The sequence below is a fragment of the Quercus robur genome, chromosome 6 (assembly GCF_932294415.1).
Source record: "Quercus robur chromosome 6, dhQueRobu3.1, whole genome shotgun sequence".
NCBI classification, from domain to species: Eukaryota; Viridiplantae; Streptophyta; class Magnoliopsida; order Fagales; family Fagaceae; genus Quercus; species Quercus robur.
Window position 1 is genome coordinate 12,154,047 of NC_065539.1, and position 17,344 is coordinate 12,171,390.

Consider the following 17,344-nt stretch of genomic DNA (forward strand, 5'->3'; position numbering starts at 1 on the left):
TCAATTATTTAAATTCAAGTTTTTGTAGTTTAAAATTATACATAAAAGATAAGTTCACAGATCGAATGTAGATAACATCCAATTGACATGAATATTAAGAACATATAAAATATGTAATTCAATTGTGAGATTTTCAAAATATAAATTCTATAACAAGTTATTGGGTGGTGTAATATTGTTTAGAGTTATATCAAGTGTAATTTGAACCCAACTCATATATATATATATATATATATATATTATCAATTATAGATTATAGTAATTTAAGGATGTTTAGGAAAAAAAAAGTAAAGAGCAAGTAAATGTGAATATTTTTCACGTTTCTTTAAAGTTTAGTAAATTATACCTTTAAAAAAAATCCAAAATTTGGGATCAAAGAAGGGTATAACAGACTTTGCAACATACATGAAAAGGTTTTCTAACTCTTCAAGTCTTAACCCTTCAAGTCAAGTGGCATCCTTTATTCAAAAGGAAAAAACTTAGATTTGACGATGAAAAACAATAAATTAATTTGAAGAGGATAAAGATGTAACTTTTTTTTGCTGGGTGGATAAAGATGTAACTTGTATAAGTAACTTGGGAGTTTGGACATGGTTCAGGAGGGTGATAAATAAAGACAAGTGTGAATAATAGTGAATCAAGCTTGGTGACTTTGGGAAAATCCTGATACACTTTGGGCAAAAGTTCTAAAAGCTATATATTTTCACAATTCATCTTACCTATCTTGTAAAACTCATAGAAATATTTCCCACATTTGGAAAGCTATTCAACATGAAAAATGATATTTAATCCAAAGTATGAGATGGTTATAGGTAATGGTATTAACAACCAAGTTTAGGAGGATAATTGGCTGCTTAATTAATGGCACATTAATGCTTTGTCTGGATGTTTAAAAAAAGGAAGGGGAGTAGAGTAAAGAGAGGGAAAGTAATTCAATTACCTTATTTGGAAATTTTTTAAAGGGGGGGGGGGAGGGGCTTGGAGGGGTTTCAACTACCTCGAACCCCTCATTTTTAATTCCCCCAAATTGGAGATATTTGAAGGGAGAGTAGAGTACATAAATTATTGACCAAAAAAATTACCTAATTTACTCTTATTATATTAACAAAATTACAATGTTTTGTAATTTAAAAAAAATAAAATAAAAAATAAAAAATAAACTGAAACCCACAAATTTCTCTTGAGCTCTCTCAGCTCACGTTGGCTCTCTCTCTCTCTCTCTCTCTCTCTCTCTCTCTCTCTCTCTCTCTCTCTCTCTCTCACATTACTTCTTCACTCTTGGATTGTCTTTCACTCTTCTCTCTCATGCCTAGCATTCTCTCATAAAGGTAAACTTTGTTTTAATTTCTATTTCATGGGTTTCTTTTGAGTTGGATCAAATAACTATGTTCTTAAAATTGTGATTTTATGGGGTAATAACATGTTATTTGTGGGTGGGTTTTGGATCTGAGGGCTTTTTTTCTTAAATTTTAAAGTTTCAAAGTATTACACATAACGTGTTTGATAAAGTGCTTGAGTGAGTCTAGATTGTGAACTTGTATAAATTTGTATATTGTAGCTATATATGGATTTTTGTTTCTTGTTTATTTTTATCTAAACACTTGCAATCCTTTTAGTTTGTGATATATGGATGAACTATGGTTAAACCTAGGCTTTGTGATTGTTTATTCTGTGTAAGTTTGATTTTATGGTCAGGTTTTTTATTATTGGTTTGTGTTTGTGATTTTTATTGGGTAATTTCTTGTTTTTTGTGAAAGGGTTTTTTTTTTTTTTTTTTTTAAACTAGAATTTTAAAGTTTCAAGGAGTTGCTCACAATGTGTTTGATAAATTGCTTGTTTGATTGTGTATGATCAAACTCACATGAGTTTGTGCAGCATCTTATTGTGTAGTTTCCTGCATTAGCATACAAAGATAGAAAGATGTTAAAAGTTTTTATATCAGGAGATATACCCCTTTCTTCCATCTTAGTAAGCAACAATTCTCCCTCTGACATATTCCCATTGCTTCCACAAGTAAAGATCATGGTATTAAAAGTAACTATATCCATTGCCACCCCAGACTTCAACATTTCAACAAACACCTCAGCTGCATCATTAAGTCGCCCAACCTTCCCATACAAATCAATTAGAGTGTTATATGTAGATGTATGCCTTGGCTTCCGAGCAGAAATCTCCACATCCGCTGCATTCATAACTTTTGGATTGAAAACTCTCCCACCTGTCTTGAAAAGTTCAGTTAACAAAAAATGATTAAAACTAATAGGTGCCGAGTTAGTCACATTTACATAATCAGTAATAGAATCCAAATGAAGATCATCCAATTCAACTCGCCCAATGCACCACTCTTTATAAAACCTATCTGATGAAGTGCAAATCAGCAATCTTTATGAGTGTATCCAGATGGGGCTGGGTCCTCGTCTGTGTTCCTGCAAATATGGCAGACAGCCCCCTCAATGTGGTCACCGGTGTGTTGCCTGCCACAACATCTTTGATGCCAAAGTTAGTACAAGGAAGCCTTTTAGAGAATACGAAGAATATCAGATTTACTTATGAGTACTTTTGGATGTGTGTATGTACCTTTTGTTGGCGTTGTGAGGGGTTTATATATGTTTCCAATCCTCCTAGCCATTGTGGCTATTATTGTGGTTTTAATGCTTCTCTTGGTAACATTTTAGATGAGTAATTTAGGCTTTGATGGGCCTTTAACGGTCTGTACAGTTGGTCATGTAACCGTTTGAGGCATTATTGGTAGCATTGAATGTATTCCTTACCTTCATCAGTGATGTGGACTCATTGACGGGAATATTTGATTACCTCATTTGTGATAAAGGGTTTGTCAGTCTCCTTAGCTACCCCCCAGGCTCTGTGGTCATCCCTATGGTGACGGCCACAAAGAGACGAAGGGTTTTTTTTTTTTTTTTTTGTGTCTCTTGGGATTTCCCTCTGCACTTACTGTGTAGTGGTGGCGCTTGGTGTATTGTGGTCATGTGGCGTGACTTGAGGGGTGAAATTAATGCTCCACTTCGTGTAGCTCTTGGTTTTCTTGCTGTTTTTTAGTTCTCTTTGCCTAGCTTTTTAAACTTCTCTACTATTCACTTTCCTTCACTTTCCCCAACTCCCAATCATCACTCTAAGCTTCTTCCTCTCCAAATTTCCTGTGATTTTCTCCGAGCCGGTGCGTTTAGTGGTTAAGTTTTTTGCATCTTCTTTTAGAGGTGCGCCTTTCTTCCCTTCTCTATCTTTCAGATAGACTATGGCAAATTTATGATTTTTGTTTCTTTTCTTTTTCTTTTTTTGTCTTTTGGGGGTTTTTAGGATTCATCTCTTTCCCTCTGTTTTTCTAATTTTCCATGGTTAGTAGCTCTAAGGTTAGGATAGCTTGCCCCTCAATTTCTTTCCTTTTTGCGCGCTTAGGGGGATCTTTAGATGTTTTTCCATACATTCAGAACTTTGTTTTTGAGAGTAATAGTCTAGGCGTTGCATTAGCCGATTTGCTGCCTTTACTTCGTCAATCAATTGACTGGTTTGACAGTTTGGGGAGAGATTGAGGGATAATGTCTGAGGTGAGATCAAGTGAACTTGAGACTAGGTTGTCTTCTAATGACAGCCCAGTGGAGGCTGGGGGTGATGTTGTTGTTTCTGCTTCTCAGGAGGTTAGGGCTTTCTATGCCCTTGACGAGGTGTGTGGTCTAGACAGCGACACTTTCTCTAGGTTTAAGGATAGGTTCCAGTTCTCGGATAGGGTTAGGGTTCGGCTACCCCGAGAGGAGGACCAGGCTTGCCACTTCTTCCCTGGGGAGGTATGCTTCTACGAGGATGCCTTCCAATGTGGGTTGAGGTTCCCTGTCCATCCATTCCTTATGTAGCTATTAGATCGCTTTGGTATTACTCCCGGGCAACTTATGCCTAATTTATGGAGGATAGTGGTTAGCTGTATGGGGATATGGCTGGTTGCTACTGACAGAGAAATGATTAAAGTAGATGAGCTCGTCTATCTATACTGTTTGAACGTCCAAGGAGCATGGGTATTATGAGTTGTTGACTTGAGAGAGGAGGACTAGGATTGTTCGAGATTTGCCTTCGTCATTCAGATATTGGAAGTCCCGGTTCTTTTTTATGTCTAGGAACAACTTTAAGACCCCTTCCAACGAGGTTTGGGGTGATCTCCCAAGGTTGCATCGCCGGTGGGGAACCCCAAACTTAGGTGTGTCATCATTTCTCTTTGTCCGTTAATTTTCATTGTGTTTGCTTTATCATCACTAATTCCTCTATTCATTGTCTTGCGTAGTTAAGAGACGACTCAAGCTAAAAAGTAGGTACAAGAAGCGTGTTGAGAAAGCTATTGAGTACGCGAAGACAATAGAGGATTTTGACGATCTAGTGGACCCGCGGACTCTTGCCTTCTACTGCCCCTCTACCTTCGTCCTGCGTAACCTTAACATTAAGGAGAAAAAGAGTAAGTGTTAAGCTCGTCATTCCTTTCCTTCTCATTCCCTTTTTTTTTTTTTTTTTTTTTTTAAACAAGTGCTTTCCTCCTGTAGGAATGACAACTAAATTTAACCAGAGTATGTACGCACGGATGGGGGCTAAGAAGAATGAGCCCTTGTCCAGTCTTGGGGCCAAGAATGTGCGGGTGATGGAGAAGGGCGACCCTATCACTACAGCGACTTCGTCTACTCTTGGCATTGAAGCAGTGAGGACGACCTCTCTAGATACTTTAGTTGAAGAGACCAACCCTCGGAGTAAAAGGCAGCGAACCGAGGACAAGCAGAAGAAGAAGGTTGACTCCCAATCTTCTAGTGTCTGGGCCGATGTGGGGGCCACCTTGTCAAAGGCACCAGACACCTTTACTACCGAGGACATGAAGGTGTTCTCGGGAGTGCCAGCCAACAAGGTTGTGGGCTGTCATCTCCTCAAGATCGTCTAGGTACCTATGCAAGCCCATTTTCTTTTTTTTCTTTTTCTTTTTTTTTTTTGCTGAAGTCTGGTTCCTTCTTTCAGGTGCTAGGAAAGAGCCTTCATATCACGTTTGAGTATCTTGCTCAGGAAACTAAGGTCGTCTCTGCAATGTTGAAAGTGGATGCTTTGGAGGCCGATTGAGCCCAGGCTGGCGTTCGCCGATGCCAATGCGATGTGGTCACCAATTCAAAGAATCCTTCACTGATCTACACCGAACCGAACCGATCCCAATTTGCCAGTTCTCCCCCAGTTTCAATACGACGACGTTTCACAGGTTTTGATTTTAATTTTTTTTAATGAAACAATGTCGTATGGGTGTTATAAAAAAATAAATAAATAAATAAATAAAGCAAAACGGTGCATTTTAATTTAGGTTTTCAGATTCTTAAGGGCTATAAATTCATTCTTAAGGGTTTTCAAATTCTTTAACTCTCTCTCTCGGTCTCCTTGTCAAATATGTAATTAGACCACCAAATTCACCTTCTTTTAGAAAGGATTGCAATCCATATCATATTATTTTTTCTTCATGATCAAACTTTATCATAATATTTTGAAAATGCTCTATAAAATTCTAGTTGCAGAGCTTCTAGGTTCTTCAGTTCTAATGTTCCGTTGAAAGCACTTGACAAAATGTTAACATTGATGATTAGAACTTGTGTACTATAGGTCGTGTCTGTGGTCTTAAAAAATTTCTTTTACATAATTTTTTATGCTAATTTGTGTCCATTTTTTTGTGTGCAACAAGAAGTCTATCTTCTCAATAAAATACCATAGCTCATCACTCAAAAATAAAATGGTCTACTGCAATTTTCAATATTTCTGCCGCTCTTTGTTTAAAAAAGCTCATTTGCCTCACAATAATAACACAACATAGCTTGAAAAATACACGATCAGTAACAGTTTCCATTCATTACATCACCTAAGATAATTTGCTGAAAAACATCAATGCTACCATGCACTTGTACCCAAATCACCTATAGAGTGCCACTGGTTACGCAAAAAAAGAAAAAAAAAGCCACTTTGTAGCACCTTTTACTGAAAAAGATAGTTATACAAACCTACAAAAGAATAATAACAATACTAAATGAGGGAAGCCAAGGATACAATTTCCAATCAACGTAGCGCCGCCCACTTTTTATATTACATTACAACGTTGAGACGGTTAAAGTCCCAATTCCAATACGACTTCAATTAGTAAGAGGAAACCTTAATCCCAGTTCTAATTAAGTTAGGATTAGGAAATCTCAATCCTAATTAATCTAGGATTAGGAAATCCCAGCTAGCGGCTCCAAGTAAACATTGTTTATATATATAGACCCATTAACTTAACCTAGCTACAAGAGTTCAAGAACAAAAACAAAAACAAAAACTTACAAATACAAGTGCTCCAATTAGGCTATAGCGATTTGAGCTCCTCAACCATTTTGTCCTCTACAGAGAATCAGAAGGTACACTTAATTTACAATTTTGTTCTATTATTTTCCGAAGACAGTTTAATATTCATTGTTTACCTATAAATCCCAAAAATTGGTTATTTAATTTACTCTAAATTTCGTTTCTTGTTCTTTTCATAATATTTTTTACTATCGATTTGTTGTTTGCTTGGTTGCGCTTGTTTACGTGCTTTCTCCTAGATTTTTTTATTTTACAATACTTATTTAGATTCTAATAATCATTAATCAATGTTTAGAGCGTTAAGGGTTATAAAAAATTGAAAACATTTAACCAAAAAAAAAAAAATGGTCCTATTTTGTTGACAATATTTTAATGGGATTTAAAATACATAGTTTTACCAAATTATTATTTAATTTTGTCTTTACATAAATTTAGGGTTTTAGTAGGAATTAAAAGACATAGTTTTACTAAATTATCCTTTAATTTTATCTCTACTTAAACCTAGGGTTTTAGTGAGAGTTAAAAGACATAGTTTTACCAAATTATCCTTTAATTTAAGAAAACGACTAAAAAAGCGCCACGTCCTGCCCAAAACCCCACGGTGCACGACACAAGACAGAACACTATAAATACGCCGCCTTGTTCACTCTCTCAGAACAAAACTTTGTACTCTGAAAACCAAAACAAAGCAAAAGAGCTCTCTCTCTCTCTCAAAAATCAATCAAACCCACCCAACCCTGATCTATCTTGGTTCTAAAAAGCCGCATTTTGGTCCAAAAAGATTTAGGCTTTCTTTCTTCTTCAACGATCACTCTCACAGAGACAGAGGTTCGTTTACTTCTTCTTATCTTCTTGTTCTATATTTTTCCTTTTTTTTTTGTTTCTTCTTTTATTTTTTCTGGGATTTGTTGTAAAAAAAGGTTTGTGATTTTTTTTTTCTTGGGGTTTGTTGTATAAAGCTTTGTGATTAGTTCCGTTTAAGGAATTCAAATATTGCCCCTTGAATCAATTTCTCAAAAAAAAAAATATATATTGCCCCTTGAATCTTTAGGGTTTCTGTTTTTTTTTTTTTTTTTTTTTTTGAATGTGGGTATTATTGGATTTTTTTTTTTTTGGTTAATTCGTTTAGTTTTAGACTATTAATTCTAATCCTTTATTTGCAAATTATAAAAACGTTCCTTCGACTAAAATTCTAACAAAGAGTTTCAAATTTTTTTTTAAACTTAAGAAAATAGGGATATTTGGGAAAAAAATCCGTACAAACAGGTGCAACCCTACAGTATATATAAAGTCATTCTTTTAAGGGTTTTCATATTTGTTTGGTTGCCAAGAAACCTGGAAGAAGAGAAGGTTATTGTTTTTTATTTAAATATATACTTCTGTTATGATGTCTTATACTTGGGATTTATGGGATTGTGATGCAGATTTCCGATTGGTCTAGGTCTTATTAAAAATGGAGGACTTGGGGTCGGTGACAGGCTCCCCTGCTGCTGGGGAAAGTCTCAGCAAAAAGTAAGTTTCAGAAATATGTTTTTAATGGAAAAACAGAGGAAAATATTTTATGTGTGTGATGCTATACTTTATACATGGACGTAAAATACACTCACAATACCACATTAATCTTTTCCAAAAAATATTTTTCTTAACAACTTTTGCAAATAACAAAAAAAAAAAAAAAAAAAAAAAAAAAAAGTGCATATTTTGTTTTCAAAATATAGTGCAGGTAAAATACTATTACTATGTAGGACAAGTTGAGGAAGATATGAATATAGCTTTCTGAAGCTTATAAATTACCCCACCAATAAATGAAGAAATCAAACCAGTTTTGAGTTTTTAATTCCTTTGTATTTTGGGGAATTTTTACAGTGCACTCAAGAAGGAATTAAAGAATAAGCAAAAGGAAGAAGAAAGGCGGCGCAAAGAGGAGGAGAAGGCAAAACAGGTACTTGACATTCAGACTAGTAGCATTATATTTGGAGTCGAAATTACCACTTGTATTTAATTGCCATGTCATCCTATCACCCCCCTCCCCTCAGCATCTTGGAATAAATATGATCAAAGAAAGAATAAGCTGCCTGCCTCCATATCTCGATCATGAAAATCTCTGTGGAACCGCAGAATTTAATTTTCTGCAGTTCTATCTATTCTTTGTGCTCTTCCATTCTTGCTGACTATATAGTGAAATATCTATATATTTTACTATTCTAATCTAACCTTATTATAATTTAGGCCAATGAAATAGAACTTAAGAGTTGGGATGTTATTGTTCCCTTGTAAATTTTGAGAAAAAGAATATCTTGTAGTATTAGAATGAGCAACAAATTATTATGATTCATTGGCTACATGTTTATCTCATATATTGGCTTAAAAAACAATCCACCTCTAATAATTTTTATTATGAAAAATTTTCATATGCAAGGTGGCCATGTCTTAATTAGTCAGGACAAACTTGGAGTATTTAAAATAGTAATTAGTGTTGTTTTTTCATATATTTGACTTCTTTTTTCTGCCAAGAGCCTTGTAGCTCAATTAACATCTCTTGGTATTTACAACTGAGACATCCAGAGTTCAAATCCCTTCTCCCCGATTGTAACTATCTAATTATTTTTTAAAAAGGACACGTTCTTTACTAATTGTGATAAAAAAATTTCAAAAATCCTGAAGCAATTGTTGGTGCTGGTTTCTTGGATTACTTGTTTTAATATAGAGAATTTTAAATTTTGGTACCGTGGAATGTACTGATGTTACTATATGAATGAATCTACATTGATCATCATGTTGTGGAGTTTGAACATGATGGAGTATGATGTGTTATTGGCTGTCATCTCTAAGGTACCTTACCACCTTGTTTTGAAATCTTATTAAGAATAAACTTGTGTTTATGTTCCAGGCTGCTTCTATGGCAGATTCCCGCAGCAAGAAATCTGCAGCAGCTGACGATGAAGATATAGATCCAACGGTATAAGTCCATTCTTGTCCTGCAATAGTTAGCATTCTTTTCCTGGATCTTTTCCACAAAGCTCTTGATTATAACCTCAATCTCCTGCTTTTAATCTTCCTCATTTGTTTTTCCTCCAGCAATACTTAGAAAATAGACAGAAACATCTAGCATCTCTGAGGGCAGCTGGTGAAAATATATATCCTCAGAATGACCCTGTTGCAATGTCTGTCCTTGAATGTGTAGAGCAGTTTAAAAACATAGGCAATGGGGAGCATCTTGAGGATGTTACTGTAAATTTGACTGGTATTGAAATCAGGGCTTTTATTTATTTGGTTAGTATTTATCATGTTTCTTTTGGTATTTTTTTTTTTTTTTTTAATTTTCTTTCCTATGCAAGGGCGTATCATGAGCAAACGTTCATCTTCTTCAAAGCTATTCTTTTATGATTTACATGGTGGTACTGCTAAAGTCCAAGTTATGGCTGATGCTAGGTATCTTATCACTGTATCTTTTCTTTTCCCTTATTCATATTTGATTTTTCCTTATGATTTTAGTATTGTTATTTCTTTAGGTATGCAATGTCTTTGACAAATTATCTTTCTATTAGTTTTAATTTTTTTAATTAATTAATTAATTAATTAATTTTCTTTTAAGTTATTCATGCAACCATGTGGGCCTTAAACCTATGACTTCTTCCTCCACCTTACCCTTATTAGCGGAGGTGCAATTTGAGATGCAGCTCATTGGCATCTTTCCATATTAGTAGAAGAGCCTTTGTTTTTGCTTTTGGACTCTTTCTTTGAATGGACACAAATTGCTCTCTCTGTTATCTTCTATAGTGGAATAAGTGATTAGTTTGGGAATTTGGATTTTCTTGTTATCAGCATTTCATGTCAAATTTCTTATCTTAAAAACTTAATATTTTTGGGTAGGGATTCATCAATTAGTTGAATGTCAATGTTTTGCCCATGTTCCTTGTAAGAGAAACTTTGTTTTTTTTTTTTTTTTTTTATTGAAATTATTGCTAATTTCGTGTTTGTGAGGCCTGATTAGTTGTATGTTGAAGGCTTAGGTAGATTGGAAAAAAGAATGATGTAGGTCATTTTACTTATCGCATCTTTTTGTACCATTGCCTAGTTTTCTCAACTGTGCTTAAAAAAAAAAATTATAAAGGACCTATATAAACAAGATGACGAATATGTATAAATGAGACTTTCCACTCGGTACTATTTGGGAAATTTTGGTTCAGATATGAATTAGTTTCATGGACAATCACCCCCCCACCCCACCCCCAGGCTGGGTGTCCCCCCTAAATTGCACCACCTTTAAGTTTTGCTGCACGGATACCAAATTTTATGATTGAGAGATTCTTCATTTCCATGATGCAGCAAGTCAGATTTGAATGAGGAAGAATTTTCTAGGTTCCATTCAACTGTGAAGCATGGTGATACTGTTGGTGTCAAGGGGTTTCCAGGTTTGTGATGTTACTACAATTGGGTAGTTACTAACACCTTTTGACTTATATATATATATATATATATAGAGCTGCTCCTTATTGTGTTGACACTGTTGAGTTTACAAAAGAAATCACCATCAATTTAATTACTTAATTTGGTTTCTCTCTCTCTCTCTCTCTCTCTCTCTCTCTCTCACATTTGATGTTTGATAATGAATTAAAAATTTTGTGGCATAAGGAAAAAATTATGGAGTGTAGGTAGAACTTCAAAATACAAATTTAAAAGAGACTGCTTTAAAATTCCCTTAAATAGGTGCTTCATTTTGGTCCTTTTCCCTATGGTGAACTGCTTTAGTTTTCTATGCTGCATAATTGGTTTTTTTTTTTTATCAGTATGCCGCATGATTGTTGAAATTTTCTAGAAATGGGTCCAGTCTTGTGATATAGATGTACATTTTTTTTTTCTTCTCATAATTATATACAGATTTAGTGGGTCTTGAACTCACAAATTCACTCCGAACCTTGCTCTTACAAGGGAAGGAGGTGCCATTTGAGCTAGAGGCATAATTTTTTTTTTTTGAATTTCAAAGTTGATATGTAGGTTTTTGAGTCATTGTTTCTTTAAATTATAAACTTCCTGGTTGACTTACATTTTGTTAGAATTATGGTCAAATGATTAAATTCATCATTTCCTAGCAGCTTAAACTTTTGGGAGAATTTGTAATTTAAATTCACTCTACCTCCCATTTAAAATGTGAAAAATCACACATGTTGAGCCCCACTTATTAAGGGGGAGGCTGGGCCCATGCGTGAGAGGGAGTGTTTAGAATTATGTTCAAATTAAATTCACCATTTTTTAATCGCTTTGGTTTCTAGGAGAATCGGTAATTTAACACATTTTCTTTCGATTCAGGGAAAACTAAAAGGGGGGAGCTAAGTATTTTTCCAAGATCGTTTATAGTCTTAACCCCTTGTCTCCATATGATGCCAAGGCAAAAGCCTAAGGCTGGTTCTGAGGAGGCTTGGGTCCCAGGACGTGCCAGGAATCCTGAAACTTATATTTTGAAAGACCAGGTATTGATTAATATCCTAAAATTCAACTGAATTCCTATTGCACTGTTTTAAACTATATTCTTTCGCACACCCAAAATAAAAATTGAAGTACATATGATCTGGTACTGATTAATATCCTGAAGTTCAGTGAAAATGAATTGCAAACCTTCATTTTTGGGCTTGTGATAATATGTTCGGAATACTTGTGTGGTAATCTTTGGTTGTTTTTATTTTATATAATTTATTTTTTTATATTATAAGGACCCATTCAGAGAAATACATCAGTTTAATTGTCAGCCAGAAATAGTTTCTGTTCCCTTTCGCTTGAACCTAAATGGTAAATGAATTAATTTTTTGGGTAAATGTGATTCTTTGAACAAGGTTTCTTTAGGCATAATAAACTGAATCTTTCAAACCATTTCTTTGAAAGTAATTTGAAGCTTATATCCTGGGGCTCATACTATCGGTTGGCCCTTGGAGAAAGCCTAAAGGAACTAGCAGGCTTAAAGGTGCTGAAGTTTTGTAACAAAGCTCTCGTTACACAATTTCTAAAAGCTGGTTATGATTTGAATTATTCCACTTGGTGCTTTTTTGGTTTTGATTTTGATTTTTTTTCTTTTATTAGAAATTATTCTTTTCTACGTAGTTGTGGTGTTGCATTATTTTGAATTCAAGTAGTTAGGAGACTTACATGACCTGTATTGCTGAGGAATGTTTTTCTAGTTTCTTTCATTGTCCACAAGAAATTTTGGAGATTGTAGTCATAAGTCTGCCCTTGTGATCCATATAAATGTTAGGTTCATCTTTTGAATTGGGAACACTTTGATCCTTCTTTTTAATTAAATGATTCCTTTAATCTACGTCTTATTGGTTGCTATTGATGTTGTGGGGGGTGATTTGAACCTGATGAATTGGATTATTTTTTCCTGATGCAGATAAAAGTGAGATGGGTCCATTTATTTTATTTTCTTTAAGTTTGGACTGTGTTTTCACTTCTCCTCTTCTTTTCCTTTTCTGGTGTTTTATTTTATTGTCTTTAATGCTAGGAAACTCGTTATCGACAACGCTATTTAGATTTGATGTTGAATATGGAGGTTCGACAAATTTTTGAGACAAGAACTCGGATCATTAAATATATTCGGCACTTTCTTGACAATCGTGATTTCTTGGAGGTTAGTTGTTTGTCTTGATTTTTTATTTATTCAATTCATTCAGGTGGTTTCTACATATGGCACTTGACTTTACTTTCTTTTCATTACCTTCAATGTTCTTTTCACTGTCAGGTTGAAACACCAATGATGAATACGATTGCTGGTGGAGCAGCTGCCCGTCCGTTTGTGACCCATCACAATGACCTGAACATGAAGCTATTCATGCGCATTGCACCTGAGCTCTATCTGAAGCAGCTTGTTGTTGGTGGATTGGACCGTGTTTATGAGATTGGAAAGCAGTTCAGAAATGAGGGCATCGATTTGACACATAATCCTGAGTTCACCACCTGTGAGTTCTATATGGCTTATGCTGACTACAATGACTTGATGGAACTCACCGAGACAATGTTGAGTGGTAAGGGTCATTTGGATCATGTTGCAAACAACTGCTTCATTCCACTTGGGTAGTGAAGTTATTTTTATCCTCCAAAATACTTGGATTTTTCCTGACACAGTAATGTGTAACAGGGATGGTAAAGGAACTTACAGGTGGATATAAAATTAAATATCATGCAAATGGGCTGGATGAGGATCCGATTGAGATTGACTTCACTCCACCTTTCAGGTTTGTCATCTATATAGTATCTCTCACAAATTGTATAACATTAACATGAATATGAAAATCTATGAAATTGGTTGTTTTAACTCTGGCAGAAGGATTGACATGATAGAAGAATTAGAGAAGATGGCGAACCTCAATATTCCCAAGGACCTTTCCAGTGATGAGGCCAACAAATATTTGAAAGATGCATGCACAAAGTATGAGATCAAATGTGCCCCTCCTGAAACAACAGCGCGTTTGTTGGACAAGGTCACTTCTCTGCTTTGTCCTTTTTATTTTTACTTTTTTTATTACTTTATTGAACATAAATTAGGTAGTTAGTGGCATTGTGATCCTGTGTTATGTACTAAGTAGATACAATATCTGTGATGAAGGTTCTGAGCTTTATGCTTAAGGAGGTGAATGAGAGGCTAGGTACCGTATGAGCAAGGGCTTAGGTTTTTTATTTGTGAGAAGAGAGGGGGGGGGGGGGGTGTTTGTGGAGGAAAAGCAATGGATTGGATAGCTCTTGCTGGAATACTGGTTTTTCCTTAGATGGCTCTCAGCTATTTGGAGTAATGGTTCAATAAGATTGCTTACACTGATAAGCTGTAGCAGTTGGATAAAGTAGAAATTGTAGCATTTATCAGTGTGAGAGATAATTGGAGGTTGGGAACAGTGAAAAGTGGTTGATTGGAAATGCCATTAAAAGAACAATATGATGGGGTCCCCAATATTTTACAATAGTTAAGTAATTCTGCATTAGAAAAAGTGTATAGTTTCTTTTGTTCTGACAATGATGTTTTCTGACGTGATCTGATTTTGTTCCTTTATCTTTTAGTTCTGTTGTTTGCTTGGTGGGTTGTGAACCAGCAAGGTCTAGTAGAATGTTTCAACTGAATTCTTTTTTGTAATATTTTAGATTTAAATTGTTTCATCATTAGTGTTAAGGTAGACTATTCTTGCTTGCATGCTCAGACAATTTATGAGAATTGGTTGTATATATTTTTTCTGTTACTGCAGCTTGTAGGACACTTCTTGGAAGAGACTTGTACAAATCCTGCTTTCATCATTAACCACCCGGAGTTAATGAGTCCTTTGGCAAAGTGGCATAGAACGAAGAAAGGCCTAACCGAGCGTTTTGAGTTATTTATTAACAAGCATGAAGTACGCTTTTCAGATATCTTGTTTTCTTTTTCTTTCTATGTTTCATTTAATTTTCAGCTTTATTATTCATGATTCTGACTTAATTTCAGCTCTGCAATGCATACACTGAATTGAATGACCCTGTGGTACAACGCCAGCGATTTGCTGAGCAGCTCAAGGTTCACGCATCAGTTTTTAAGTGTGCAAAGGATTTATCCTTCAATAAATTCCTCTGGAACTTTTCTGAATGATATGTGGTCTGCATGCAGGATCGGCAATCTGGTGATGATGAAGCAATGGCTTTGGATGAAACCTTCTGTACTGCTCTTGAGTATGGGTTGCCTCCAACAGGTGGTTGGGGATTGGGTATTGATCGGCTAACAATGTTGTTAACTGATTCACAAAACATTAAGGTTCTCTTCTCTTCTCTCTCTCTCTCTCTCTCTCTCAGGTCTGTGCCTGTTTGCATTTGTCTCATTTATACATGTATGTGTACACTCTCTGTTATCAATGGGCTCTCAACATATGCTATTTGGTAACAGGAGGTTATTCTCTTCCCAGCCATGAAACCTCAAAATGAGCCATCTGCTAAAGGTACTCTTCCCAGCCATGAAACCTCAAGTGATAATGGTTACCCTTTTCATAACTATAAACAAAAATTATGATCTTGTTTTATAATCTGTGTGTCTTGCCTTTGATAATGGGGTCTTTAAATTAACGGGTTTTTGTATTGGTGAATTTTAGTGAAGTTTGGCCTTCAATGGCCTAGATTTTATGAGGCTTTTTGTTTTGACTCTGAAGCTTAAGCCCTCTGTTTTTGTTATATGGTGTGTTTGTGCAAAAAAAAATTTTGGTTTACGACCCAAAAATGTGGTTTATGGCTAGAGATTTGGCTTGAAAATGTGATTTATTCTGTGTAGAGGGCGGTGTTGGAACCAGCAATGCAAGGGCCGTGACACGAACTTGCAAATTGCTTCTGAAGATTTGTATGGTACTTTGGTTGCTTACAGATTGTTACAGATTTCTCCGTAAACATTTTTGATGTGTTTGGTTCGTAGAAAAGTAAAGAAATTGTGATCTTGATATTAAAAATTTTCTTTTCAAAATTCATATTTCAGATTTTATTTGGGTTTTTTTGAGAAACCGAGAGAGAGATCTAGATTTTTTTTTTTTTTTTTTTTTTTTGATGAGAAGATCTGGATGTTTTGTTCATGTTTAGATCAAAGTTTTAATTTAATTAATTTAATTTCTTTTTAAATAATTTGTTTTTAATTTTTTTTATTAAGTTAAAATTAATAAATTAATTTTTTTTTAATGATGTGGCTTTTTTTAATACTAAAATGCTGATGTGGCATTACTTAAATGCAAAATTAAAAGTTTTTATTATTATTTTAATAGCCATGTAAGCATTATAGCATTCTCATCAGCTCTCTCATAAAAAATGTCATTTTGACACACCAAAAGCCTACTTTACTATTTTACCACATCATTTTACAATACATCATTTATCAGATATTCTATTATTTTATTCTAAACATTAAAATAATATATTTACTCAAAACCCAATATACAAACACACAGCCCCGACAGTCACCACCAACCAAGAACCACCGCTACAACCACCGCCACAACAACCACCGTTACAACCATCGCCACAAACTACAATCACAATCACCGATCCTCCAACAAATTTCAAATCCAAAAACCTCATTAAAAGAGAAAAAAAAAATTCAAAACCTTCAACAAAACCCCGCCATACACAGCACAGTTCGCCACCACCATACACAGCACAGTTCGCCCCCACCATACCCAAGCACAGCCCGCCACCACCACCCACAGGTAAAACCTGCCACCACCAACAAAAATCCACCAGCCACCACCACCATCCAGTACTACTTTTAAAAAAATCCCCAAAATCAACACAAAACTATCCCCAAAAAAAGAGCTTGAAAAAGAACCAATTCATCCATAATCACAATCACATGGAATCCACAATCGAAGGAAGAAGAAGAAAAAAAGAAAAAAGAAAAAAGAAAAAAAGAGGGAGATCAGAATCAGTGATCTCCATGGCGACGACCTCATTGACGAGGCTGAACTCCACAACGAGGCCAAACTCCACAGTGACGACTGATCTCAATGGCAACGGCCTAGGCGGAGGAAAAAAAAAAAGATAGAGAGGGAAAGTGACAGGGAAAAAAAAAAAAAAAAGATAGAGAAGACGTAGAGAAAGTGACAACAAAGAAAAAAAGCAAGAAAAAGGGAGAGGTGGAAGTTCTGGAGAAAGAAAGAAGAAGAAGAAGATAAAAAAAAGGAAGAGAGGTGAGATCTGAGAAGATGAAGTGAGGCGGAGAAAGAAAGAAGAAAAAGAAAGAGAGAGAAGAAAGAGTCATAAATGAAGAGAGAGAAATGGAATAAAAAAGTAATTTTTTTATAGCACATCTGTCCATACCTTTCCAAAAATAGAATGGTATTGTTCACGTGTCAAAATTTATAGTATATAGAACACCTCATGAGAAGGGTTTTTTGATGTTTGGTGTGCCAAATGCCAAATATTTGGCATTTGGCACACCTGATGAGCATGCTCTTATGAGTGCAAACTGTGTATTCCATTTGCCACATAGGTAATTTCTGTTAAGTGAGTA

At 35.1% G+C, this 17,344-nt stretch overlaps 1 protein-coding gene across 9 annotated transcripts in view; it reads left to right on the top strand.

Annotated features, from left to right (window-relative positions):
- Positions 1–15,824, top strand: part of LOC126732780 (lysine--tRNA ligase-like) — a 52,105-nt gene extending 36,281 nt beyond the window's left edge. For 4 of the 9 annotated variants that reach the window (XM_050435788.1, XM_050435789.1, XM_050435787.1 and 1 more), the window contains 16 exons: positions 7,779–7,866; positions 8,221–8,296; positions 9,245–9,313; positions 9,433–9,598; positions 9,693–9,786; positions 10,684–10,769; positions 11,665–11,825; positions 12,851–12,976; positions 13,088–13,370; positions 13,484–13,580; positions 13,670–13,826; positions 14,580–14,723; positions 14,813–14,881; positions 14,972–15,115; positions 15,245–15,296; positions 15,623–15,824. In XM_050435788.1, the coding sequence (XP_050291745.1) occupies positions 7,808–7,866; positions 8,221–8,296; positions 9,245–9,313; positions 9,433–9,598; positions 9,693–9,786; positions 10,684–10,769; positions 11,665–11,825; positions 12,851–12,976; positions 13,088–13,370; positions 13,484–13,580; positions 13,670–13,826; positions 14,580–14,723; positions 14,813–14,881; positions 14,972–15,115; positions 15,245–15,296; positions 15,623–15,744 (1,905 nt within the window). In that variant the 5' untranslated portion in view covers positions 7,779–7,807 and the 3' untranslated portion in view covers positions 15,745–15,824. Of the gene's footprint in view, positions 1–7,010; positions 7,183–7,778; positions 7,867–8,220; positions 8,297–9,244; positions 9,314–9,432; positions 9,599–9,692; positions 9,787–10,683; positions 10,770–11,664; positions 11,826–12,850; positions 12,977–13,087; positions 13,371–13,483; positions 13,581–13,669; positions 13,827–14,579; positions 14,724–14,812; positions 14,882–14,971; positions 15,116–15,244; positions 15,297–15,622 lie in introns of those variants that run through there. The other 5 variants (XM_050435790.1, XM_050435793.1, XM_050435795.1 and 2 more) reach the window with 5 other exon arrangements.
- The last annotated feature ends 1,520 nt before the right edge of the window (positions 15,825–17,344 follow it).